The sequence below is a fragment of the Budorcas taxicolor genome, chromosome 20 (assembly GCF_023091745.1).
Source record: "Budorcas taxicolor isolate Tak-1 chromosome 20, Takin1.1, whole genome shotgun sequence".
NCBI classification, from domain to species: domain Eukaryota; kingdom Metazoa; phylum Chordata; class Mammalia; order Artiodactyla; family Bovidae; genus Budorcas; species Budorcas taxicolor.
This window is the reverse complement of record NC_068929.1, coordinates 43,624,812-43,652,272: the sequence shown is the minus strand read 5'-3', so window position 1 is coordinate 43,652,272 and position 27,461 is coordinate 43,624,812. Positions and strand designations below refer to the sequence as shown.

The 27,461-nt window shown below is 43.1% G+C and overlaps 1 protein-coding gene across 1 annotated transcript in view; it reads right to left on the bottom strand.

Moving 5' to 3' along the window:
* Window positions 1-8,405: 8,405 nt before the first annotated feature.
* ADAMTS12 (ADAM metallopeptidase with thrombospondin type 1 motif 12) overlaps window positions 8,406-27,461 on the bottom strand; it is a 382,516-nt gene continuing 363,460 nt past the window's right edge. Inside the window, exons 23-24 of the mRNA XM_052659198.1 lie at window positions 21,973-22,132; window positions 8,406-8,584 (exon numbers count right to left, since the gene is read on the bottom strand). Coding sequence (XP_052515158.1) covers window positions 8,406-8,584; window positions 21,973-22,132 — 339 coding nt within the window. The remainder of the gene's footprint in view (window positions 8,585-21,972; window positions 22,133-27,461) is intronic.

The following is a 27,461-nucleotide window of genomic DNA, read 5'->3' as shown; positions in this document are numbered from 1 at the left end:
CCACCTCTTAATTGGGTGTGATTCCTCGGCTTCTTCACTTATGTTTCTCTTGCTCTATGAGTTTAGGGGAAACGATTATCTACTTTGGTCTTGGTGGTCTATTTTTATGTGAGAGCATCCCCCTGTAACCTGTGTGGGTTTAATATGTTTTGGTAAGAGGGCTGTTTTTAGTATGGCTGCCTGCCACCTCTCCCTCTGTGTACGCTGACTGTTACTGCCTTGATAGGTGGTGTAACAGATGCTGTGGCGACCAGAGCCTGTGCTGGATGTTGAGCAGGGTCTCTTTTTCGCTCGGTGCTTTTCACTGCCCTGTCAGGGGCAAGGTCTGCTCCCTGTTGTTGGAGCAGAAGTCTCCAGATCAGTCTGAGCTGCATTTCTGGTCTTTGCTGCAAGGTAGGCAGGATTGGAAGGATTCCCAGGTGGTGCTAGTGGTGAAGAACCTGCCTGCCAATGCAGGAGACATAAGAGATGCAGGTTTGATCCCTGGTTTGGGAAGATCCCTTGGAGAAGGGCATGGCAACCCACTCCAGTATTCTTGCCTAGAGAATCCCATGGATGAGGAGCCTGACTGGCCACAGTCCATAGGGTCGCCCAGAGTCGGACATGACTGAAGTGACTTACAAACGCAGGCAGGTGGGATTAGAACACTCTTTCTGGATGAGGAGCCACTGAGCATTGTTCCCTGGAGCTGCTCACCTGTGAGTGTGCTCTGCTGTGTCACCTTTCACCCATCGTGTGGATTCATAAAGTACACTGCTGTTGTCGCTGCCCTCAGCCCCACCTCAGCCACGGGCATGCCAGAGATCAGTCCTGGTGCCTCTCAGGCTTTGTGTTCACAAGGCCGGCACAACTTTCGAGCTCAAGTCACAGGGCTGCAGTAGTCTCATACCCGGGACCCACTGTGGGAGTTATGGAGACAGCTCAGATACTGGCCTGGCCCAGCCCCCGCATGCATGCATCCACAAAGCACATGGCTGCTAAGGCCAGACCCCTCCCAGCCTCGGGAGCACCTGCTGTCCCTTTGGATGTTCTGCATGTGTTGAATTCACAAAGCTGGTGGAGGAGGTGTAACTCAGTGTCTATGCCGCCTTGGATTGAGATTTCATTTCCATTTCCTAAGTCGCATGGCCCCTGGGACTCAGCTGTGATTTCAGCCCCACGTCTGTGCATGGGCAACCCACTGGTGTCTGGTCCCGGGTTGCCTAGGTGGTGGTGGTGGCTAGAACATCCAAGCCTGCCTGGGCCAGAGCCTCTTCTGGAAGCTGCAGAGGCAGGGGCCAGAGAGTGGGGTGAGGGGCTGCCATGGTGGCACTTAACATGGGGAGCTTCTCTTCATGCCACTTAACAAGGGAGCTTCTCTTCCATGGCGGCCTGGGCTGCTTCTGAAAACACTCCTGGTTGCAGCATGCCACACTCCATCCCCTCCAGCCTGTCTCCACCCAGCCAACACCATGGACTACTTCTCTTAATGTCTTTCCTGCCTCTCTGTCTTCCCACCTGACCCAGCTGTCTGTGGGGATGTTTCCCAGTTGTTCTCCCAGCCAGAGAGGAAGCCATGCAGTGATGGTGCCAGAGGCTCCACTGTAGCTGGCATCTGAGCAGGACTCCAGCTGGTGGCTGCCTGATATCAAGTTCCAGCTGGATTGTGCTCCCTGCCTTGGTATTACCTTGGCCCCAGGAACTGTATCCCATCACTGCCAGATCTGCAGGGACCATCAGTGAGCACCCCTAGTCCTGGCCACATCCCGTGAAACAAGTTGGGGTGAGTTGGGCAGTACCACTGAAATGAAGGGGCCCGGCGGCTGTCCAGAGGGGAGTGAGTGGGCAGAGCTTGGTGGGAGAGTGAGCACAGAGGTAGGGCCATTCTCTCCTTAACTTCTGTGTCTTGCTTTTACACTGTCTTCTGAAAAGAAAGAAGACTGTCTTTTCATTATGATCTTCAAATCACATCATCATTCAGAATTTATGGGAAAGGAACCATTAAAAAAATAATTTTGTTAATTTTTGGCTGTGCCAGGTCTTTGTGGCTGCACAGGCTTGTCCCTAGTTGTGATGAGATGGAGCTACTCTTCGTCGGAATGCTCGGGCTTCTCATTGCAGTGGCTTCTCTTGTTGCGGAGCACAGGGTCTAGGGTGCACAGGCTTCAGTAGTGTGGTGCGTGGGCTCAGCAGTTGCAGCTGGCAGGGCTCTAAAGCACAGACTCTACAGTTGTGGCACATGGGCCCAGTTGCTCCGAGTCACGTGGCATCTTCCCAGATGAGGGATTGAACCTGTGTCTCCTGTACTGGCAGGCGGGCAATACACCAGGGAAGCTCAGGAACTTTTTTTTTTTTTTTGATAATGCTCCCCCTTCCCCATTCATGCTAATCTTAACTTTCTCACATAGAAGCAGGGGTGTTCCATATCAAGGGTGGATAGTGGTGGTCTATCTCTTTGGGATCTTTGATACCCCTGTCAGCCTTCTCTCAGTGCAAGAGGAAGGGCTACTATTAGTGAATATTTAATGGCCATGGGTACTTCTATGTACTGAGTTTAACTGCATAAGTAGTTCGTTTCTCATCTTTCCCCTTCCCCTACATCCCTCTTGAGCCTGAAACCTGGCACTGCAGAGAAGAATAGGAAAGCCCTTTTCCATCTTCCTCCAAAATACACTCCGCAAGCCAGCTTCACCATCAGTAAAGCTGTTGTTATGATCTGGCTGGGTATAGCTGTGCTGTTTGGTTTGAAACCTCAGTTGGAGGAGGGTGATTATTCCAAACCCTCAATATGTCACTTTTCCATTTTACCCAGTTCTGGTTTATTTCCTCTGACTCTAGGATTGGACACTTGAGCCCTCAACAGCTGATTACAGACTCTTGTGGAGCCATGCTCCTTACCTTCTCTCTCCTCTGAAATTATTTTTATCAAGCTAATGACCTTTGAATCCTGATATGTATTTTTTCTTCTTTGGAAGTTTTCTGGCCCACCCTATCAGTTCTTAGTGAGGTCTGAGTGTTAGGGTGAGTTTGATTTTACTCCAGAAACCCTGCTACTCACTCCAAGGTGATAGCTATTCTCCTGCAGTTTTTCAGCTTCAGAACTACTGACATTTTGAGTCATATAATTCTCTGTGGTGGGAGGGGCTGTCCTATAGAAAGTTTAGCAGCATCCTTCGCCTGTACTCACTAGATGCCAGTAGCACCCTCCATCAAATTTGTGAAAGCCAAACGGGTCTCAGATATTGTCAGATGTCTTCTAGGGACAAAACCATCTCTAATTAAGGACTGCTATCCTAGGGGTAAATGGATACAGTGAAGCAGCAGCAGAGAAGGGCCTCTGTCTTGGTGGCAGAGTTAGCACTGGCTTCATGGGGAAAAGCATTTGAGCTGAGCCTTGTAGGATAAGGGTTACCTAGTGGCCATAGCAGAGTTTTCAAGGTACAAACAGGTAGGTGTTCATGGTCCTCTGATTTCTTGACCCAAACCAGCTTCCTACCACCCCTATGCATGCCCACAGACATTGTAGGGGTCACCTGTGGATGCCTCGCTCTTCCCTGCTCAATGATCTTACTCATTCATGTGAGTGGATTCCATGTCCATATATCCAGATTCTTTTGGGTTGGCCCAAAAGTTTGTTTGGGTTTTAGAACAACCCAAATAAACTTTTGGGCCAACTCGATACAACTGCTGGTTATATTTACCACCTTTGAAAAAATATGTTGGATTTCTAAAGCAGATTCCTCTTCATCTTTATTATTACTTTCTCTTAAGCATTAAGAGAAAGCATGTCTACAATTCATTGTTGTTTTTTTTTTCTAAATTTTATTTACTTTTTGCCTGTACTGGGTCTTCATTGCTAAGTAGACTTTCTCTAGTTGTGGCAAGTGGGGGCTACTCTCTAGTTACAGTGCACAGGTTTCCCACTGTGGTGGGTTCTCTTGTTGCAGAGCATGGGCTCAAAAAGCTTGGGTTTCATTGTATAATTGTGCATGTGGGCTCAGTAGTTGTGGCGCCCAGGCTTAGGTGCTCCAAGGCACATGGGGTCTTTCAGAGATTGAACCTGTGTCCCCTGCATTGGCAGGCAGACTCTTGACCCCTGGACCACCAGGGAAGTCTCCATTATGTCTGAACTTTGGATAGATTGAGGGACTAGGTTATGCAGTGAGCTGTAATTCCCAATGCGCTGGATCTGGGATTGTGGCAGATTTCAAGTATCACTTCAGATGGTCATACAGTGGGTTTTGTTGGTTACTGCACAATCATTCATGAGAAGAGACCCAAGTTCTACTTCACCTGGGATGTGACTCATCTCGTGACATGCGGATTTAGGGGTGGAGGAGGAGGGAGTCTGCAGGGAGTGATGGAGGGAGGAATTGACAGATCCTCCTCCAGGTTGCTAAACTCCAGAGTTGCTCTGGTGGCTAGTGGGAGTCTCATAGCAGGGATAAATGAATCACATGGAAACATCAGTGAGTTTGGCCGTTTATTGATGCCACACAATGGCAGGCTATGGTTAACATTCTGGTTTTAAATACTGTGGTACCCACTGAGGTACCCCTTAAGGAGTCTGGGCCTGGGAAAGCAGTGCAGAGATGCAGAAAGGACAATGGATGAGGCCACGGACCACATGCAACCACTTTGGAGGGCAGAGACAGGCAGAATTGTGCTTTTCCAACCATATTTTTTTAAATGACATAACTTAAAATAATACAATATTTGAACAAGCAATAAAAAAAAATAGCATCAAATATGTTGGTTAAGTTGTAGCACCAGACAGTTCATGTCATGAGGCCTCCCTCTTGAAAGTGAATCGCTGTGCACTGATTTCATTGTCCTAGGGCTTCATCCTAAAGTCAGAAGTGCTAGGACTTGTAATCTCTGGTGAAGCAATGTGTAGCTTTCAGTGTTTTGGGGATTTTAACCAATTGATTGGGAAATTATGCCCTGAAACAATATAAATCCTTCAAATCATGTTCCAGAAACATGATGAAATTATCAACAACACTCAATATCTGAAAGCATCACATTGGGATGGCTCCACCATGTAGAGATGGATCAGGAGATTGGACAGAGATACACTCTTGTTTAAGAAGTCCCAACATTAAAATGAGTCACTCCTACAAAGGGGCAACTGCTTGTATCACAGACTGATTTCATTTTTACAAAGGTATTCACTCTTTAGTCTCTTGAAATGTTGTTTCCTCTTGGTGGTTTGAATTATGTTTGGATGTTCAAAAACTAAATGAACCCAACTCTACCACTGGTAGAGGTGACATAAACCAGATTGGGCTTGAGAACCTTCATGTATTGGAGCACCAGGCCCTGCGGTGTCCTCTCTGGTTCATGGTAGATGCATATCCAGTGTCTCTTGCTACACTTCTCACTTGCTTGTTCAAGGTGGGAGGAAAGGAGGCCACGGAGGAAATAAAGCAACATCGCTACTTCACGCTGGCCCCCGTGAGCACCGAAAGAATGGTGAGATGTCATCTAGGTTCTTGTCTTTCACGTGTTCCTGTTAATCTGAGGTCCCTCTCTTACTGCTAGCATGGGGACCTTTCAAAACCCTGATGACCCAAAGATGAGTGACTGTCAAGGCAACAACCAAGTCAGATGACTCCAGTAGCAAGTACTATCTCGTGACCCAGAATGACAGATGCTACACAACTGTCTTACCTCACAGCCTCAATACAGGAAGTGAATGTTCATGATGCAGGATTGAGGCCAATATTCTGCCTTTGAGAAACTACGGCAAGGCCTAGAATAGGACACCTGGTCAGACCCTCTCTATATTTCTACCATCTTTTCCTCATGGGTCATAAATAACATTTTGCATATTGGGAAATCTGGCCTAGTTTAGTTTGCTGAGGTCACGGGAATCTGGGTTTGTTCCTGAGTTTTGTAAAACTGGTCATATCCAGGGCTCTGATGACATGCATGATCCCAGGATAGCCGTTGTTGTTGTTCAGTTGCCAAGTCTGTTTGACTGTTTGTGACCCCATGGACTGCAGCACATCAGGCTTTCCTGTCCATCACCATCTCCCAGAGTTTGCTTAAACTCATGTCCATTGATTTGGTGATGCCATCCAACCATCTCATTCTCTGTCACCTGTCATTCAATCTTGTCCAACTCTGTCCAACTCTTGTCCGACTCCTTGCAACCCCAGGCAGGCTTCTCTGTCCATGGAATTCTCCAGGCAAGAATAATGGAGTGAGTTGCCATTCACTTCTCCAGGGGATCTTCCCAACTCAGGGATCGAACCCATGTCTCCTGCACTGCAGATGACTCTTTACCATCTGAGCCACCAGAGAAGCCCTGGGATAGCAGAGTACCAGGTTAAGTTAAATCCATCCAATTTACTAAATTAGTCCCCTTGAAAGCCTATACTACACTTCAAGGACAGTTTTTGCAAATTGCCTCATTAGAAAAAAAATCAGGTTCTCTTCTACTCCTGTCACTGATGATTTAAGCATCTTCTCTCTCAAACTGATTTCACCAGAGACTGTCATCGGCCAGCAATGTTTAGATTTAAGGACAGAATATAAGAACCTAATCATACAGAAATAAATTCCCTGGTTTTGGTAAACATTTTTACTTTTCTACTGTGTCTGGACCTATCTCAAATTTCATCCCAACCCCAGTGTTTTATTTTCCACAGGCATTTATCAGAATAATACACAGTAATGGCTTGAAAAAAAAAAGCACATAATATAAAAATTTTCAGCTTCTGGTATCCAAGCAATAGAACTGGTGTTGGCCAGCAACACCATTACACATTTAACAGAAGATGCATATGGATTTGCCCACTTGTACATCTATCTACATGTTTATATTCCTTCTGCCACCATCTGCATATTAGCACCATGTTTCAATAGCACCATTCTGCTGAACGGAGAGATAACTCAAGGGAAAGATGGGACACTGTGCTCCATGGTGGATGTTAATGGTACTTGTGTGTGAGTGAGTCTGAAGACATGCGGCCCTTGACATGAAGATAACTCTCCTGCCTTCCCCTCTGTCAAGAGCTGGTTCTGAAGGGTTCTTTCCCTGGGGGCTCTACTCCTCTCACCCTCCCCTGACTTTCCAGGTTCAGTTCATATAAACACCTCCTCTTACAAACCAGAAAATTCACCTTCAACTTGAGACCATAACCTACTTTGATTCCTGCTGGGTGATGGGAACATCAAAGATTCAGCCTTCTTAACTTTTTTGGACTCCCTGACTCACCTGTTCCCTTCAAGGAAACAGATTCTCAAAAGTAACTACTGGGTGTGCTAGAGAGTAGGTCAGCTTTACCTCCTTTTTGAAAGTTTTTTTCTTGAGACTATTAGTTTATACAAAGTTTTTCTATACTTGATGCAATTTACCTAGGTCTTAGAAATATTTCCATCTAGAGCTCCATTTCCCAACGTGAGGGTAGGTGGGCGGGTTGTAGACACAGACCTGGCTGTAGCACTTGTGATGTGTAAAGCCTCAGTGGTGGAAAGATGTTCACCCTGAATTGAAGACCCAGGCAGGGGATGTGCCAGGGAAGGGAAAGTCACACAGAAAGACTCACATGCTCTTCTGCAAAGGAATGGGTATGTGCCAGGGAAGTGGGAAGAATAGAAGCCCACATTCTCTTCCTTATACAAGAAACTGATTTCTGATCATTTGTTTTTTAGGAGTTTTCATAGAAATTATCCTAAGTCAGAAATGTCTTCTGTATAACCTAAATCCCTTAAGTTTACTAAAGCTATAGTTCCTGCCCATTTCCTCTTCTTCTAGTGTCCCTAAGAAGGCAGGGGAGTCTAAACAGCTCAGATGTAGAGTCTACAGGGATTAGGGGCAGACTGAGTCTGTAGCCAAGACTTTTTCTTCCTGCCTCAGTTAAATATTAGGTAAAGAAAGCGGTCCCCTGCCTGGATGAATTACAAAAGAATGTTCCTGAAAGCTCTCCTACGACATTTGAAACAGCATCTGCCCCAAGTAGGGAGATTTAGAAAAAAAAGAAAAAAGGGAGTGATTTCATCAAAGTAAATTAATAAGAATAATTGTTCCCTGGATAAGTGAGGCTCTATTTCCTGATACTCTATTGAGGTAGTCTGGGAAAAATATGGTCTCTCTGTTTTTATCTTTAAGGGAGAAACAAAAGACATCATTTCGTGGACTTGTCCAACTTGGTACCTTTCCCAGGAGATGATCCCATGAGAAGCCCCGTTCTCCTGGACACCTCACCTGCCTATCAGGGAGCAGTGAGCACAACAGTGCCATGACTCCTGCAAGGGATATTGTGTGGCTAAAGGGACACAGTGTGCTTTGTTTTGTTATGAGTCAAAGTTGAACCTGAAACACAGAATAATATGGCAAGAAAGTGGTCCCTGGGCTAGAACATGTCCTGGTCAGCAGGCTGCTGCAGTCTATGGTGGAGGGTGGCTTCCTTCTGCACTTAGGGTGCTTTGGGGTTCTTGGGTGGCTGTCGCTTTCTTGGCCTTTGGGTGTGGGCCACATGTGTCTGGGAACACGAGAGGCAGCACTGAGCCCTCACGGTGGGCACGGAACATTTCTTCATGGTTTTAAGCGTCTGGCAGAAACTGGCTGATAAGTTGTCCTTGGTGCAAAGGAGATCTGTGGGAGGAGACAAAAGATGAGAAAAAAACAAAAGATGATCTTTTTGTTAAGTGAAAGAGCACAACTTCTATTAATGGAAGATTTTATACGTCTCCTGAGAAAGGCTCCATAGCGATTCATAATAGTTGACATCTACTGATGGTCACTCCTGTGTAGTAATGTGTTGATTATAATGGTTCCTATTTTAACTAATAACAATGTGTTTGAGCCTAGTTATAATAATTTAAAATTCACAGTCTAAAACCACAATTATGTTTGTACTAGCCTAATATCTTGACCATCCTTTCCTCATACATGATTGGACTAGATTTCTCAGGGACCATCCTCGCATATTCTGTGGGTGGTAGATACTCAGACTGCAGTGGCCCTTGTCTGGAAGAAGTTCAATAAGGGCCCAATTACAGATTTTTCTTTTACAAAATGAAATTGTTTCCAACTTTGCTTCAGCGTCTCTCAGAGCTCTGCCTGATTTTCTTTCTCCATTACAGATTTGAATAGTCCTACAGTAAAGCTTTTTACCCCAAACAGGCCGCTGTCCTTTGTAAATAGAATTGTCAGTAAAAGCAGAAATTGAGGTAATATTCCTCTTTACCCAAATCTGTGACAGTATTTCACCTCTCTGTATTTTTCACCTTCAGGTCACAAAGGCAAAAAAATGCTTTTCACCTGCTCAGAACTCATTGTTCCTTGACTGTGCCTTTTTTTCTTCTTCTTCTTCATGAAGAGATATCTTCTATTAACCGTCTAATTCCATTTGGTTTGCAAGTGTTAACTGCACTTGAGAGCAGGTAACATAGAATGCTCCTAGAACCCACGACCTTTTCATTGCTGCTGCTTTTCTTCTTCAGGCCTCATCTTAAAGCTATTATAAATCAGTGTCCCCTAATCCCACAGGAAACTTCTGAATGTGATCTGATATTTCAGAAAGAGTACATATTTCTACAAGTGTTTCTACTGTGGAATAGGAATCTGAGCTCTTCATCTCCCACATTCCTGCAGGAGCAGCAGGTGTTCTCCATGGGGCCTATCAGAATGCAATGCACATCACAGGCAATCCACTAAAAAGACTGCAATGATGGGAAAAAAAAAAACCTTACCGCTTATATAGCTGAATGAATACAACACGTTAAATTCATGTTCTCAAGATGAGTGCATGCGTGTGTGCTCGCTTCAGCCATGTCTGACTCTTTGCGACCCTATGGACTGTAGGCTCCTATGGCTCCTCTGTCCATGGGATTCTCCAGGCAAGAATACTGGAGTGGGTTGCTCTTTAGAATGAGGCAGGGCTTCCTTCCTAGGCTTCTGGCTTTGGAACAGGGCCCAGCATAGGGTTGCTCTGATTTCTAAGTCTCTCCTAAGGCCCGTGTGGATGGTGGATGGAGAAGGTGCATCTGGGGTAACTCTGTCCCAGAGTCTCCTTGCCGTGAATCTGTCAGTGCTCTGGTGCTACTACAAGAGAAGACGGTTTGAAGTTTGAAAGCTTAGCTTCCAATTCCTCCTCTCCACAAAGCTTCTTTTGGCCATGTTGGACTGCATGGATCCCTTCCGTCCCAGTCTCCAAACCTGTATTATTATTGTAACATTTGCTCAAACATGGCACTATGTTCTATCTTAGACTGTTCTGTAAATGGTATGTGAGCCTTTTCTACTAAAGGCCCTCTCTCTAGGGTGACCTCTCTCTAGGATGTCTACCATTCTATTAGGTTGGCAAAAAAATTTGTTTGGGTTTTTCTAAAACATCTGATGGAAAAACCCAAATGAACTTTTTTGCCAACCCAGCAGAAAGGCTTCTTAGAGTACCTCAAAGTCTTTAACTTATTCTGGGTTGAATTGTGTCCTCCAAAGCTTCAGTGTTCCTTCAAAGTTGAAGTCTTAACCATTGGTACCTGTGGATGTGACCTTATTTGGAAATATTTCTTGGCAGATGTAATTATGATGTAAATCAAAATGCAGGCACCCGGAGTAGAGTGGGCTCTTAATCAACATGACTGTGTCCTTATCGAGAGAGAAGAGATAGACACACATGGTAAAGAGAAAGCTATGCAATGACACACACACACAGAGGAAGATGGTCATGTGATGATGGAGGCAGAGACTGGAGTTATGCAGCTACAAGTCAGAGAAAGCTGATGGCCACCAGAAGCTAAGACAAGAGAGCACGATTCTACCAGGAACCTTGATTTTTTTTTTTTACCTCCTTTCCTCCAAAACTGTGAAAATAAATTTCTGTTGCTTTAAGCTTCTGATAGTTTGCAAGAGCCCTAGGAAAGTAATGTACCTCCTCCTCCATAACAATGACAAAGATAATTTATTAAGCACTTACCACATACTAGGCAACATGCTTGATGTATACGATTTCATTTGATCCTCATAGAATTTACTTTTAGGTATGTCTGTTTTTCTCCTTTGCCAACAAAGGTCTGTCTAGTTGAGGCTATGGTTTTTCCAGTGGTCATGTATGGGTGTGAGAGTTGGACTGTGAAGAAAGCTGAGTGCCAAAGAATTGCTGCTTTTGAACTGTGGAGTTGGAGAAGACTCTTGAGAGTCCCTTGGACTGCAAGGAGATCCAACCAGTCCATTCTGAAGGAGATCAGTCCCTGGGTATTCATTGGAAGGACTGATGCTGAGGCGGAAACTCCCAATACTTTGGCCACCTCATGTGAAGAGTTGCCTCACTGGAAAAGACCCTGACGCTGGGAGGGATTGGAGGCAGGAGGAGAAAGGGACGACAGAGGATGAGATGGCTGGATGGCATCACCAACTCGATGCACATGAGTTTGGGTGAATTCTGGGAGTTGGTGATGGACAGGGAGGCCTAGCATGCTGTGATTCATGGGGTCGCAAAGAGTCAGACACGACTGAGCAACTGAACTGATGCAATTGAACTGATGTCTGTTTTTCTCCTTTTAAAACTGAGGTTCCAGAAAGGCTAACTGGCCCAACATCACACAGCTGGAAAGTAGATGGTGATGCTGGAATCTGAATGTTGCCTTAGTGCCTCTAGAGCTTTGCCTCCAAGAGAATGGATCTCTTGTGCTGGTGATGGGGGAGGAGGGGTCCACATGGACAGGTTCTTCCCTGACCAGAATATCTTCATTTGTTTAACCCATGGCTCCCACTTGTCAGGTCCACACCTCCAGGAATAAAAGGGACCTAACCAAGCCTGGTGTCCTTGCCTGATCTTGGGAACCACTGGATCACAAGCTGGGAACATGTAGGTCCTGAGTCTTCCTGTTTGAAAGAGGGGAACTGGAAAGAAGAGTGGAGGAGGGCAGTGACCTATATTGGGAGCCTGTGTTCCAGGCCTATGTTTAGCAGCTCATTTATATAATGACTGTGAGCCCAACAACATGGCAGGGCTTAATTGCACCAGTTCTCCTTATTATTGTGAAACAATGAAGGCTGGCTGTGTTCATCAGCCAACTGGATGCCAGCCAAAGCGCACAATGCTTATAATTAGGGGCAACTTAGAGAGGACATCCCAATTTGCCTATGTCTGTTCAATAGAAATCACACTTGGAACTTAAAGGGACAGTTGCAAGCTTGTTCCCTTGCTGTCAGCTATGTCTAAGTTGAAGGAATAACATTTTGCCCACAAAAGGTAAAAAATAATTTCCATGTTGTTGGCAAATACAGATTCTGTAAGACTTTGGGTTCCTTGAGGCCAGGGACTGTGGCATACTCATGTCTGTATCCTCAGTTTTTATGTTTTGCCTGAAACACATCTTGTGATCAGCAATATTTGCTGAACAAATGAATGAATTGAAATGCTGTTCATCTGGAAGAATATCTTTCAGTAGGAAGTCTGCTGAGGAGTGGCCAAGAGCGAGCAGTAAGACCCTGAGCCCACCTCTTCCCACAGGCATACTAAAATTGCAACTATGTACAGAGTAACTACTGATAAGAAAGACTAGCAGAAAAGATCTTCTACAACTACAGATATAAAGAAGAAACCGTAAGGAGACAGGTAGGCAGGATGGAGATGTAGTACAGTTAAGACCCATAACTCTGGGTGGGTGGACCACAAATGAAAATAATAATCACAGAGGTTCTCCATGAGCAGGGGGCCTGACCCCTATATCAGCCTTCCCAGACTAGTAGTCTTGCATGAATAATATGAGTCCCCAGAACATCTGCCTTAAGGCTGATAGGATTCAAATTTAGGAGAGCCAAAGGGCTGCTCGAAATAAAGACCCCATTCTTAAAGGGCTTCCCTGCTAGCTCAGATAGTAAAGAATTTGCTTGTGATGCAAGGGACCCAGGTTGAATCCTTGGGTCATGGAGATCCCCCAGAGAAGGGAATTGTTACTACTCCAGAATTCTTGCCTGGAGAATCCCATGGATAGAGGATCCTGTGAGCTATAGGCAATGGGGTCACAAAGAGTCAGACATGACTGAGCAACTAACACTTTTATTTAAAAGGCACACACAAAATGTCACATGCTCCAGGACCCAAGGCAGAAGCAGTAATCTGAAGGCAGTCTGTCTGTACCAGGATACCCCAGGTCAGGCAACTACCAGGTGGAGACACAGCCCCAGTCACCAGCAGTCCTGCTGCTTTAAGACCTCCTGAGCTGCCTTGACTTGGCCCTGCACAGTGGAGGGCCTAGGGCCCAGCCCTTCACACCCGTGTGCTAGGACTAGCTCCAGGACCCCCAGGGCCCAGTCCCCACCCACCAACAAGTTGACACATCAACTCCAGAACTCCCAGGGCCCTGAAGCCAGAAGTCCCAGGACCAGGTTTCACTCTGCAGCTTGCCATGTCAGTAAGCCCTGGCCTTTGTCCATTTGGCAGGCCAACATCTGCTCTGAGACACCTTGGACAGCAAGGTGCCCCAGCATATGGTCCTACCTACCAGTGGGTCAACACCAGCTCTAGGACTTTCAGGACCCTGTAACAAGAGACCCCCAAACCTGGCTCTACCTATCTGCAGGCTGACATCAGCTCTAAGTCACCCTGGGTCACACATCAGCAGGCCAACAGCAGCTTTGGGACACCATGGACCTCATAGCCAGTCATATCAGGAACCAGCTCTGCCTACAGGTAGGCTTGCAGTCAGCCATCTCGTGTCCTGGCCCCACCAAGGCAGAGCCTGGCAGCAACCTTACAGGAAGCCAGCCACACCTACCAGACCGCCCACAATGGTTAGCCCATCACAACAGAAGGACCCACGCAGCCCATGTGGGACACCTTTAGAGCATAAAGCTTTTGTGATGAGAGCAGACTATGCTGCTGGAACACATAGGATTTCTCCTACAAAAGGCTGCTTCTCCAACGTCAGAAAACAAAACCTATCACATACACAGAAACAAAAATAGCAAATTAGGCAAAACGAGGCAATAGAGGAATATATGCCAAATGAAGGAAGAAGATAAAATGCCAGAACTAACTGCACTGAAGATAGGCAACCTATCCTAAAAAGAGTTCAAGGTAATGATTATAAAGATGATCAAAGAACTTGGGAGAAGAATCGGTGAATACATTGAGAGGATTAACAAAGAAAGAATCAAACAGCTGAGAAATAGAAAAGCTGAAATAAAAAATATACTAAAAGGAATTAACAGTGGATGATAGGAACAGATAAGTGAGCTGGAAGACAGTAGTAGAAATACTGAAGTTGAACAGAAAACCAAAATAATAATAATGATAATGAGGACAGTTTAGAGACCTCTGTGATACAATATTAAGTGCACTAACATTCACACTATAGGGACCCCAGAAGGAAAATTAGGGAAATGGGCAGAGAACATATTTGATGATGTAATAACTAAAAACTGCCCTAACCTGGAAAAGGGAAGAGACATCCAGGTCCAGGAAGCACATAGTCCAAAACAGGATCAACTCAAAGATGATCACATCAAGACACAATGTAATTAAAATGGCAAAAGTTAAAGGCAGAAAATTAAAACCAGCAAGGGAAAAGCAACAAGTACAAGAGCACTCCCATAAGGCTATCAGCTGACTATTCAGCAGAAACTCTGCAGGCCAGAAGGGCATGATATATTTAAAATGATGAAAGAGGAAATTCTTGGTTGTAACCAAGAATATTCTACCTGATGGAGAGATCAAAAGTTTTACAAAAGCTAAAAATATTTAGCACCACTAAACTTATCTGGTGACTTAGACAGTATAGAATCCTCCTGCAATGCAGGAGACCTGGGTTCGATCCCTGGGTTGAGAAGATCCCCTAGAGAAGGGCATGGCAATCCACTCCAATATTCTTGCCTGGAGAATCCCATAGACAGAGGAGCCTGATGGGCTACGGTCCATGGGGTTACCCAGAGTAGTAGGACATGACTGAGTGACTAAGCACACAAATTAGCTTTACAAGAAATGCTAAAGGGACTTCTATAAGTGAAAAATAAAATGCCACAATTAGGAACATGAAAATTATAAAAGGAAAAATTAAATGGTATAAATACAAATATGCAATAAAGGCAAATATATAAAAAATCAATCATGTAGAAAGATTAAAAGGTAAAAACAGAAAGTTTATCTATATCCACAGTAAGTAGTTAAGGAATACACAAACAAAAACACATAAAATATGATGTCAAAAACAGTAAACATGAGAGAGAAGAGTAAAAATGCAGGGTTGTTAACACATTATTGACCAGGGGATTTTAGTAGACACTAATGCCTGTGGCCAGTGAATTGGTATGTAAGTGAACACTGAAATGTCTTCAGTCAGTAACATTCAGGTCGAAAACAGATATATTAATATATCTTAGGTTAATAATGTGTTAAATGCATCCTATACATAGTAAATCTTAAAAAGATGCCAACAAAAACTACTAGGGCTCATCACTGAATTCAATAAAGTTGCAGGATACAAAGTTAATATATAGAAATCAGATGCATTTCTATGCACTAACAATGAACTATCAGAAAGAGAAATAGAAGAAACAATTCTATTTACGATGACATCAAAAAGAATAAAATATCAAGGAATAAATTAAAGGAGTTAAAAACTGTACCTGGAAAACTATCAGACACTGAAATTGAAGATGACACAAACAACTGGAAAGATATCCTGTGTTCATGAACTGGAAGAATTAATTCTGTTAAAATGCCTGTACTACCCAAGGAAATCTACAGATTCAATGCACTCCCTATCAAATTACCAAATGCATTTTTTACAGAACTAGAAGAGATTCTTAAATTTGTATGGAAACACAAAAGATCCCCCAACAGCCAAAACAATCTTCAGAAAGAAGAACAAAGCTAGAGGTATTACATGTCCTGATTTCCAACTATATGACAAAGCTACAGTAATCAAAACAGTATGGTACTGACACACAAACAGACACTGCTCTATGGAACAGAATAGAGAGCCCAGAAATGGACCCACCCTCACATGGGCAAATAACCTATGACAAAACAGTGAAGACTATACAATGGGGAACTGACAGCCTCTTCAACAAATGGTGCTGGGAAAATGAACAGCTACATGCAAAAGAATCAAATTGGACTATTCTCTCACACCATGCACAAAAATAAATTCACAGTGGATTAAAGGCTTAAGTGTAGGAAAAAACCCACAAAATTTCTTGAAGGAAACAGCAGTACATGCTTTGATGTCAGTCTTAGTAATTTTTTTTTTTTTTTGGATCTGTCTATTTAGGCAAGGGAAACAAAAGCAAAAATAAATGGGGATATATCAAACTAAAAATCTTTTTCATAGTGAAAGAAAATATCAACAAAATATAAAGGCTGACTACTGAATACCCAAGATCCTGATGCTGGGAAAGACTAAAGGCAGGAGGAGAAGGGGTTGACAGAGGATGAGATGGTTGAATGGCATCACTGACTCGATGAACATGAGTTTGAGCAAGCTCTGGGAGTTGGTGATAGAAAGGGAAGCCTGGCATACTGCAGTCTGTGGGATCACAAGGAGTCAGACTCGACTGAGCAACTGAACTGAACTGAATAGGAGAAGATATTTGCCAACAGTGTATTTGATAAGGGGTTACTATCCAAAATATACAAAGATCTCATACATCAACATCAAAAAGCATACAACCTGATTAAAAAATGGGCAGAGGATCTGAACAGAAATTTTTCCAAAGACATACAGCTGGCCAACAGGCATGTGAAAGGATGCTCAGCATTACTAATCATCAGGGAAATGCAACCCAAAACCACAATGAGATATTACTTCACACCAGTCAGAATGTCTTACATCAGGAAGATCACAAATCACAAATGTTGGCCAGGATGTGGAGAAAAGGGAGCCGTTGTGCCCTCTTGATGGGAATGCAAGCTGGTGCAGCTACTATGGAAAACAATATGGACATTCCTCAAAAAATTACAAATGAAACTACCATACAATCCAAAAATTCCACTCCTAGGCATTTATCCAAAGAAAACAAGAATACTAATTAGAAAACACATATGTACCCTTATGTTCATTGCAGCAACAATAGCCAACATATGGAAATGACATAAATGTCCATCAATAGAAAAACGGATAAGATGTATATATCATTCAGATATATACAGTGAAATAATACTCAGCCATGAAAAAGAAATGAAATCCTGCCATTTGCCACAATATGGATAGACCTAGAGGATATTAACACTAAATGAAATCAGACAGAGATCTTACTTATATGTGGAATCGCCAAAATAAAAAACAAAAACAGACTAACAGATACAGAGAACAAACAGGTGGTTGCCAGGAGAGTGTAGGGTAAGGGGAGGAAAAGAAATAGGTGGAGGAGATTAAGAGTGGAGAGAAAGATTAAGAGAGGAGATTAAGAGCGGAGGAGAAAAGAGCTTGCTCAAACTTCCAGTCACAAAATTAATGAGTCATGGGTATGGAATGTACAGTGTGGGGAATACAGTCAATAACTCTGTAATATATTTGTATGGTTACATACCATAACTAGACATCATTATGATCAGTTTCAACTGTGTAGAAATATCAAATCACTATGTTGTATACCAGGCACGAACAGTGTTGTTATGCTTCAAAACCTAACTAACTCATAGAGAAATAGGTCAGATTTGTGGTTACCAGGGGTGCTGTCTTTTCACCAGATCAAAGACAGAGGATGAGATGGTTGGATAGCATCACCATCTCAAACACATGAGTTTGAGCAAACTCTGGGAGATAGTGAAGGACAAGGCAGCCTGCAGTACTGCAGTTCATGGGGTCACAAACCGACAGATACAACTTAGCAAGTGAACAGCAGTAACAGAGGTGGGTGGTGTGGTGGAGGGGGAACTGGATGAAGGCAATCAAAAGGTAGAAATTTCTGGTTATAAGTACTAAGCTAAGTCACTTCAGTCATGTCTGACTCTGTGCGACCCCATAGACGGCAGCCCAGCAGGCTCCCCCGTCCCTGGGATTCTCCAGGCAAGAACACTGGAGTGTTGCCATTTCCTTCTCCAAACGTAAGTACTAAGGATGTAATATATAGCATGACAAATATAGTTAGTGATGCTGTACATTATACATGAAAGTGGTTAAGAGGAATCCTAAGCATTCTCATCACAAAACAATTTTTTCTATTTCTTTAATTTTGTATCTATGAGATGATGTCCCTTTGCAAAATTTTCATGATTATCACTCGCTGTTGTAATTAATTACATGTAATTACATGTAATTAAATAATTATGCTGTACACCTTAAACTTATATAGTGCTATATGTCAATTATATCTCAAATACAACTGGGACAAAAAATTTTAAAAGTCTACTGACTCAAATGTTTATTTGTATCAACTTTAAGTACTGTCATCCTTTATTACTTTCATTATTTGTATTTACTTCTGTACCCCTCATTCCCCAAATTAAAAAACAACAACTCAAGAATGGTGTGCATAAAGGGTTAGCTTTTGATTTTTAATCATTATGAACGTAATGTCTAGAATATAGATTATATTCAGTAAATATTTCTGAATGAATTAAAAATTTTTTTCTAAACCCAGGTACTTGGATTCTATAGTCCCCACTATGAAAGTGGTAATTCTCATTTAGATTTTATGTCACTAGAAATTTAGATGGCACCTAAGGGAAGTAAAAGGCAAACCTTACATGAGTTCATACCTGATTTTACAAGATGGGCATGTGCTCAGTTGCTCAGTCATGTCTGACTCTAAGCAACCCCATGCACTATAGCCCACCAGGTTCCTCTGTCCATGGGATTTCCCAGGCAAGAGTACTGGAGTGGGTTGACATTTTTGTCTCCCAGGGAACTTCTCAACCCACCAATTGAACCCGTGTTTCCTGTGTGTCCTGCATTGGCAGGTGGATTCTTTACTACTTGCCACCTGGGAAGTCCAAGATGGGCTTGGGGGCATGTTTACAGTGGTGGCTGGCTAGCTGAGAAGAATCTGGGCATTGGATGACTTGTTTCAAAGCATTTTAGAGGGCATGGGTGTCAGGGTAGCTTTTCTTAAATCCGAGAATCTCATGCAGCTGCTCTTTCCTGTTGTTTCTATATGAATAAGCATGGCTCTGCCTTCAAGAGAAGCTTGTAATTACCTTTTGTTGTCCTGATAATTGTTGGTGAGTAGAATTCATTGTTATTTACATCCATTGCCAGCCAACTGTTAGTCATCATCTCTTCAGTGTGAGATTTCAACGTAAAAATTACCAGATACACATTTAACCCAATTTTGATTGTATAATCTAAAATAACCAATAGGGACTTCCCTGGCTGTCCAGTGATTAAGACGCCATGCTTCCACTGCAGGCGTTCAATCCCTGGTCAGATTCTGCACGCTGCATGGTGCAGCCACAAACAACAACAAACCCTAGGCATGGTCAACCAAGACTATGTTGCTGCCTCAATAATATAAAAACCAACATAACTTCAAAGGATTCTATGCCCTCATTTTAAAAACGTGGTACCACAGAATGTGATGAAATGAAAGGAAAAGAGTTCCAAATTGACCCTTTGGTCTAGAACAGGATGCTTCTTATAAAAAGAGGCTCATCACTGCTAATTATTAGAGAAATGCGAAACAAAACTATGATGAGGTACCTATAGATTATCATACTAAGTGAAGTAAGTCAGAATGAGAAAAACAAATACCACATGCTATCACTTATACTGTATGTGGTTTCTAAAATATGACCCCAATGAACCTGTCTATGAAACAGAAACAGATTCAAAGGTATAGAGAACAGGCTTGTGGTTACCAAGCATGGGGGTGGGAGAGGGATAGATTGGGCTTCTGGGATTAGCAGATGCAAACTATTATATACATAGAATGGACAGACAACAAGGTCCTACTGTATAGCACAGGTATACTGTATAGCACAATTGCTATATTCAATATCCTGTGATAAACCATAATGGGAAAGAACATGAACAAAAATATATATAATGGAATCACTTCATTGTATAGCAGAAATTAACACAATGTTGTAAATCAACCATACTTGAATAAAATTAAATACAACAGGGTGCTTCTCAAATTTTAAGGCACATCCAAATCACCTAGGATTCTTGTTTAAATGCAGATTCTGATTCAGTAGGTCTGGGGTGAGGCCAGAGATCCTGCATTTCTGACAAGCCCCCAGGTGATGCCAATGCAGCTAGTCCAGGGGCCACACTTTGAGTAGCCAAGAATCTGGAAGGCTAAAACTTAATAAAACCTCTGAAAACAAGCCCCAGATAGCTCTGTTTGGAGTTTTGAGTAAGGCCAATGATAGCCATTGTCAAATGCACGCTGGTCAGGGAGAAGCTGCATGTGATCCTCAGATCTGAAGCATTTTCTCAGTGTACTTTGTTCAGGATTTCCAACCCATACCTCTCTCCTGACTTCTGCACCTGTGTAAAAAATAATCACAGGCCACTCCTACCTAAAGGATTCATAGACTGCTCTGAAAACATATCCCACACAGAACACAATACCCTTCCTGGTTCCCAAATCCACCCTGGGCCTCCTGTTTCATGGAATGGTAGCCTCATCTACTCAGCTACCCAAGTCGGACATCTGGGCTTTGTTCTCCCTCCTCTTTTCCCACACAAAGTCCTGTCAGGTCTCTCTTTGAAGCAGCCCTTGAATCCACTTACTTCTGTCTGTCTGCACTTCTGCTGCCTTAGTTCACGCCACATACATCTCCTGATTAAGGTACAGTTGCGTCCCTGACCTGGCCCCCTTCTCCACCTCCCACAGTGCAGCATGGATGACTCTCTTACCTTGATGCCTGTTTGGAATACTTCAAGGGCTCCCATCTGCCCTAGGCATAAAGCAGCTCACCAGCATGCTTCACGTGGCTCTTTATCCTCTAGCTCCAGCTTACCTCTCTAGTCCTACTGCTTCCTAACTCCCCTTGAACTGTGCACTGTATTTAGACTTACATGCCATGACATCATCATCTTCGTGCTTACTGCATACCCTGAAAGCTGCTCTTGGAAACTGCAGCCTGACCTTTCTACTCATCCTTCGCTTCCCTCCACCCCCACCCCTAGTTTATGTTTGATGATCTTCCCAAATACTCTCTTAACATCCTAACCTGATCAGTATCTCACTGGTTGGTGATCTCCCTCATTTGACATTATGTTTATGGCACACAGCAAGTGTCTAACAAATATCTATTAAATAAATACACAATCTGTAGATAAACAATCTTTAGGGAAACTCTTCTCAATATATTTACTCTGACCACAGTCTCTGCTGAATGCCAGCCCTCAGTGCTCGGAAGGAGGCAAGGAGCAGATCTATAAACCACAGGTTTCACTACATCTCATGCTTAAAAATATTTGAAGAAAGGCTACTACTGGTAGAGAGCTTTAAATACCTTCAAGTCTACTTTTCCTGGGAGCTGTTGGTCAATGATACGAGAGTGTGGGTGTGTGAACTCTCAGCCCATTGGCCTCGAGAGCAGACAGCTCTGAGACTTAACTTTGCCCTGGAGCATCCCTGTGGGACCAGGTTGAAGTCAGGACTGTGTCTGAAATGGCTGGCTGGCTGTGCTTTCTCCCTTTTCTGTCTTGTTTCCCTCTCCCTCAGCATCTTCCGTGGGAGCACTTCCTTAATGAATCCCTGGCACACAAGTGGGCACCTAGGAGTCTGTTTCTGCAGAACCTAAGACAGCAGTGCTGGATGGTAGAAAGGGCCATTTAGCACTTGACTGGCTTCCTGAGAAAGGCTAGATAGAACATTTCTCAGAAACCTTTGAAAAAACAGGAGTGATTCTCATCTGTGTGGGAAGTCAGTGTGAATGTGCTCTGAGATAGGAAAAAGGATGCGATAGTCCCTCAAGGAACTAGTGTCAAACTTCACCAAATCAGACAAATGGCTCCCAGGGGAGCCAGCTCTGTAAAAGGGACTAACATGACCCACAGACCGAGTTATGCAGGACAGTTTACTTATGAAAAGCTCTACGAAAAGCTCTATGCCCCTGAGCAAAGCCATTCACCTACCAGCATTCTTCCAGCAGGCCTGCGGGTTGCACTTCTGGAATTCTGGGGGTCTGGGTTCGTGATCACACAGGCATTGGTCCTGGCCTTCGGTTTTATTGTTCTCTGAGGCCACACAATGGACAGTCCTCTTCTGAAAGCCACCTCCACAGGACACAGTGCACTGGAAGAGAGGGGCACATGGAGAGAGTCAGAATTCTCCCCCAAGATCACTGGGGGAACTCCAGCAGAGGTGCTCTAACCTCACAGTAACCCCAGGTAGGTAAGTGCTAAACATAGCCTGACCATTCAGTAAATACTCATTGATTGACTGACAGAAAAAAAACTGCTGCATGTCAAATTCTGGAAAAATCTCCAGGCCCTAAATATTCCATCTGCCATTTGAATTACTATTGGTCAACAAGACTGTAGTTGTTCAGTTGCTAAGTCATGCCCGACTCTTTGCGACCCCATGGACTGCACCACACCAGGCCTCCCTGTCCCTCACCATCTCCTGAAGTTTGCCCAAGTTTCATGTCCATTGCACTGGTGATGCCATCCAGCCATCTCATCCTCTGATACCCTCTTCTCCTGTCCTCAATCTTTCCCAGCACCGAAGACTTGTGCAATGAGTCAACTGTTTGCATCTGGCTTAGAGAGTCAACAAGATTACTAGATTTTAAAATACTACCCACACTGGGGCACCACTGAAACTCAGAATATTGCTACCAAACCCTGTTTCTCACAAAACTCCAAATGGGATAAGAGGAGAAACATCAAATTTTTCTTAACACCCACAGCTTTATTTTAATCTGTTCTTCATAAAGCCTAGAGCAAGGTGATAAGCATGGAACTTCATGTTGTTTTACAAAGTCAGAGATTCCTCTGATTAACCTTAAAGATAATTTTATTCAGTGAATAAAATTGATATGAATCAAATTCTCTGTGGGGAAAAAGGTAAGAAAATAACTATGTAACTGATCCTGAGTAGACAAAGTGTGCAACACAGGACAGAGGGAAAAACAAGGGAAATTAATAAAGGGTGTTGGATGTCCTGGACCAGAATTCAGGCAACTTGGGTTTTCTCCCTCTTACACATCAGGATATTTGGGCTTTTTCACTCTTACACATTGTCCTGGATCTCACTCAACCACTCTCTTTCTTCCACTATAAAATAAGATTGTTAGATAAAGAACATATGACTTCCTTTACTGCTTTCTACTTCTAAGGATCTGATGGAACTAGGCTGCTCTGGTGGTCCTGGGTGCTGAAGTCACATAGGCCCCCTGGGCAGGACAAATGTAGATCAGTGAAATACAACAGAAAGCCAGAAATAAACCCATGTACCTATGGTCAATTAATCTTCGGCAAAGGAGGCAATAATATACAATGGAGAAAAGACAGTCTCTCCAATAACTGGTGCTGGGAAAATTGGACAATTTAGCAGTTTTCCAATGTAAAAGAATGAAATTAGAATATTCTCTAATACCATATATAAAAAATAAACTCAAAATAGATTAAAGACCTCAGTGTAAGACTGGATGCTATCAAACTCTTAGAGGAAAACAGAGGCAGAACACTCTTTGACACAAATTACAGCAATATCTTTTTTGATCTACCTCCTAATGAAAATTAAAACAAAAATAAATATAACCTAATTAAATTTAAAAACTTCTGCAGAGCAAAGGAAACTGTAAACAAAATGAAAAGACAACCTACAGAATTGTAGGAGAAAGTATCTACAAATGAAAGGGCTGATGAGGGATTAATATTCAAAATCTACAAATAGCTCAGGCAGCTCAATATTAAAAAAAAAAAAAAAAAAAAAGACCACAACCCAATCAAAAAAATGGGCAGAATAACTAAATAGACATTTCTCTAAAGAAGACATACAGGTAATCAAAAAGCACATGAAAAGATAGTCAACACGGAGACTTCCTTGGTGGCCCAATCCTTAAAACTCCAGGCTTTCAATGAAAGGGGACACATGTTCAACCCCTATTTAGGGAACTAAGACCTCACATGCCACACAGACAAAAAAAAAAGGTACTCAACATTGCTAATTATCATTGTTTTAATGGCTAAGTCGTGTCTGACTCTTTTGCAACCCCATGGACTATAGCCCATCAGGCTCCTCTGTCCATGGGATTTCTCAGGTAAGAACACTGGAGTGGCTTGCCATTTCCTTCACCAGGGGATCTTCTTGATACAGGGATTGAACCTGCATCTCCTGTATTGGCAGGCAAATTCTTTACCACTGAGCCACCAGGGAAGCCCTCACTAATTTTTAGAGAAACGCAAATCCAAACTACAATAAGGTATCACCTCACATTGGTCAGAATGACCATAATAAAAAATTCTACAAATAATAGATGCTGGAGAGGGTGTGGGTAAAAGGGAACCTTCCTATACCATTGGTGGGAATGTAAATTGGTACAACCACTATGGTGAACAGTATGCTGCTGCTGCTGCTGCTGCTGCTGCTAAGTCACTTCAGTCATGTCCGACTCTGTGCGACCCCAAAGACGACATCCCACCAGGCTCTGCTGTCCCTGGGATTCTCCAGGCAACAACACTGGAGTGGGTTGCCATTTCCTTCTCCAATGCATGAAAGTGAAAGTGAAAAGTGAAAGTGAAGTCGCTCAGTCATTTCTGACTCTTCGTGACCACATGGACTGCAGCCTACCAGGCTCCTCTGCCCGTGGTGAACAGTATAGAGGCTCCTTAAAAACTAAAGTTGCCATATGATCCAACAATACCACTCATGGGTAGGTGTCTGGAGTAAAGAATAATTAAAAAAGACACATGCACCCCAATATTCACTGCAGTAGTCGTCACATCAGCCAAGACACTGAAGCAACCTAAATGTCCATCAACAGATAGAAGGATGAAGACGGTGTGGTACATATCCAGGAACACTGCATGCATGCTCAGCCGCTCAGTTGTGTCTGACTCTTTGTGACCCAAGGGACTCTAGCCCGCCAGGCTCCTCTGTCCATGGGATTTCCCAGGCAAGAATACTGGAGTGGGTACCATTTCCTTTTCCAGGGGATCTTCCTGACCCAGGGATCAAACTTTGGTCTCCTTCACTGGCAAGTAGATTCTTTACCCCTGGGCCACCTGGGAAGCCCCCAGTGGAATATGACTCAGCCATAAAAACGCTTATTGGTAATTTTTAATCTATGGGATTTTATGCCCCTGAATGGGCCCAAATTTATAGAATTTTTATGACATGTAAATTACGTCAAATTTTCTTTCCTGATAGTCACATTTGATTTGATTAGTGATGCTTATAATTGTTACACAGGACACCAGGATATTTATGAAGAGCTTAATTCTAAAACACATCTTTATTTGTTGAGTATAATATTTTCAGGTTGTGAAATCAAAGGTGGATGAGGAAAAACTGGTTTTATACATAAATGAACCTCTAATAAATAGGAAATAAATTTCTAAGGCAGATATTTTAAGATGCCTAAATGTAAATTAAATTTTCTTATTATGAAAAATAATACAAGTGTATGGCATTGTTTTCTGATGTTCACAAGATCCACGGGAGAGAGAAGGTGGGTACTGCCCCTGGCAGAGAGCTTAGTAGCATGCACAACCAGAAGCTTGCCTGGACTCCAGAATCTCCTTTGGCAATTCATCACAACTCAACATTAGATATCAATGAACATAGGGCATTTATAGAAATTACTTTGGGTCCTATCTGCTAAGGGAATGGTTGATGTCACTCTTCATTGTCTACCAGGCATTTTTAAGGCATGAAAATAATAAAATATGTTCTTTTAATTTGTTGTAGGCTAACTGATTAATGTACAATATTCCTTTGGCAGTAATGAGGCATCTTATTATTCCTGGATTGAGTGAGGTGGTATCCAGAGACTGATGCAACCTTAAGTTGGATGCGCCAATAGGAGTTTTTTTTTTTTTTTTAAGAGTACATGCCAGCATTCAAATTGAGCATGGTTATGCAGGTATAACTAGACAAGTACAACAATGAAAATTACTAAGAACTTATCAACCTAAGACTATCTGGGGACATGATATTTGGCAAAATATTGCATTAGCCTGTGTTATAATTTTAACCTTCCAAAGATACTCACGTAAGAATATGTTACTTTAAAAAATATTAATATTTGAAGGGTTAGTGTATCAGATCCTCTGGCTCTCCTTGCCTCCTGCTGTTGGCCTTTGATGGGCCCCAACTGATGAGGCAACCCACTTCATGGAAGCACAACCCTTGGGCTTGCTGTGTGCCTCTTACCCTGACTCTGAATTTTGTTATTGCCAGTGAGATGTGAGACTCAGTGGGACCTGCCCACACCTGAATGACCCAGGACAATGGGAGATGCTATCCATCAAAGGGGAGAATTTTACACAATGCTGGGAGATAGGAGCCAGTAGATAATCTCTCCTCCTGTCTCCAGACAAACTAAGTGACAGCAGTTCAAACAGCTTTATAAAGACCTTCTTTCAAGAGCAAGCCACCAGTTGCTCTTAGACACCAAGCAGTCTAAGTTAGGAAAAAACAATCACCCTGGGAATAGACCACCTTGCACCTGATTCCCCTTCTTCCCTGCCTCCTTCCTCTTTTCTATCATTTCTGCTTCCCTCAGTTCAGTTCAGTTCAGTTGCTCAGTCATGTCCGATTCTTTGCGACCCCATGAACCGCAGCATGCCAGGCCTCCCTGTCCATCACCAACTCCCAGAGTCCACCCAAAGCCATGTCCATCGAGTCGGTGATGCCATCCAACCAACTCATCTTCTGTTGTCCCCTTCTCCTCCTGCCCTCAATCTTTCCCAGCATCAGGGTCTTTTTACTTTGTAAGAATTGTAAAACTTGCCTCCATTTACAATTTAACAATTTTATTTGTCTATCCATCAAGTATGCTGGCCTTTCGGCAAACTGATAATCTGTGGGTTGACAAGTGACCAGAAATTCGCTAAATCATGATAAGCCTCAAGCTTCAGGGCACATGCAACTCCTATACGCTCTAGAAAAAGTCAGAGGATCCAAGATGGCTAGGACCCCAAATCACTTTTCCTTAGTCTCTGTTCCTCTGAGCTAGTTTTTAGTGTTTTATCTTTTCTCTTTTAAAAGTATTTGATCTTGTTCTCTTCTGAACTCAAGATAGTTAACATTGAGCACCATGTCAGTCATAGGTCAACTTTCAGCATTGTTCTTGCTCTGTTGCTCAGTAGTGTCCGACTCTTTGTGATCCCATGGACTACAGCATGCCAGGCTTCCCTGTCCTTCACTATCTCCCAGAGTTTGCTCAAACTTATGTCCACTGAATCAACGATGCCATCTAACCATCTCATCTTCTGTTGCCACCTTCTCCTCCTGCCCTTAATCTTTCCAAGCATCAGGGTCTTTTCCAGTGAGTCAGCCCTTTTAGCATACTTAGACATATTAGAAAGCAGAAGGGTAAAATATAGAACTGAAAGAAGTTTTGGTATATATACACAATGGAACATTACTTAGCCATGAAAAAGTACTGCATTTG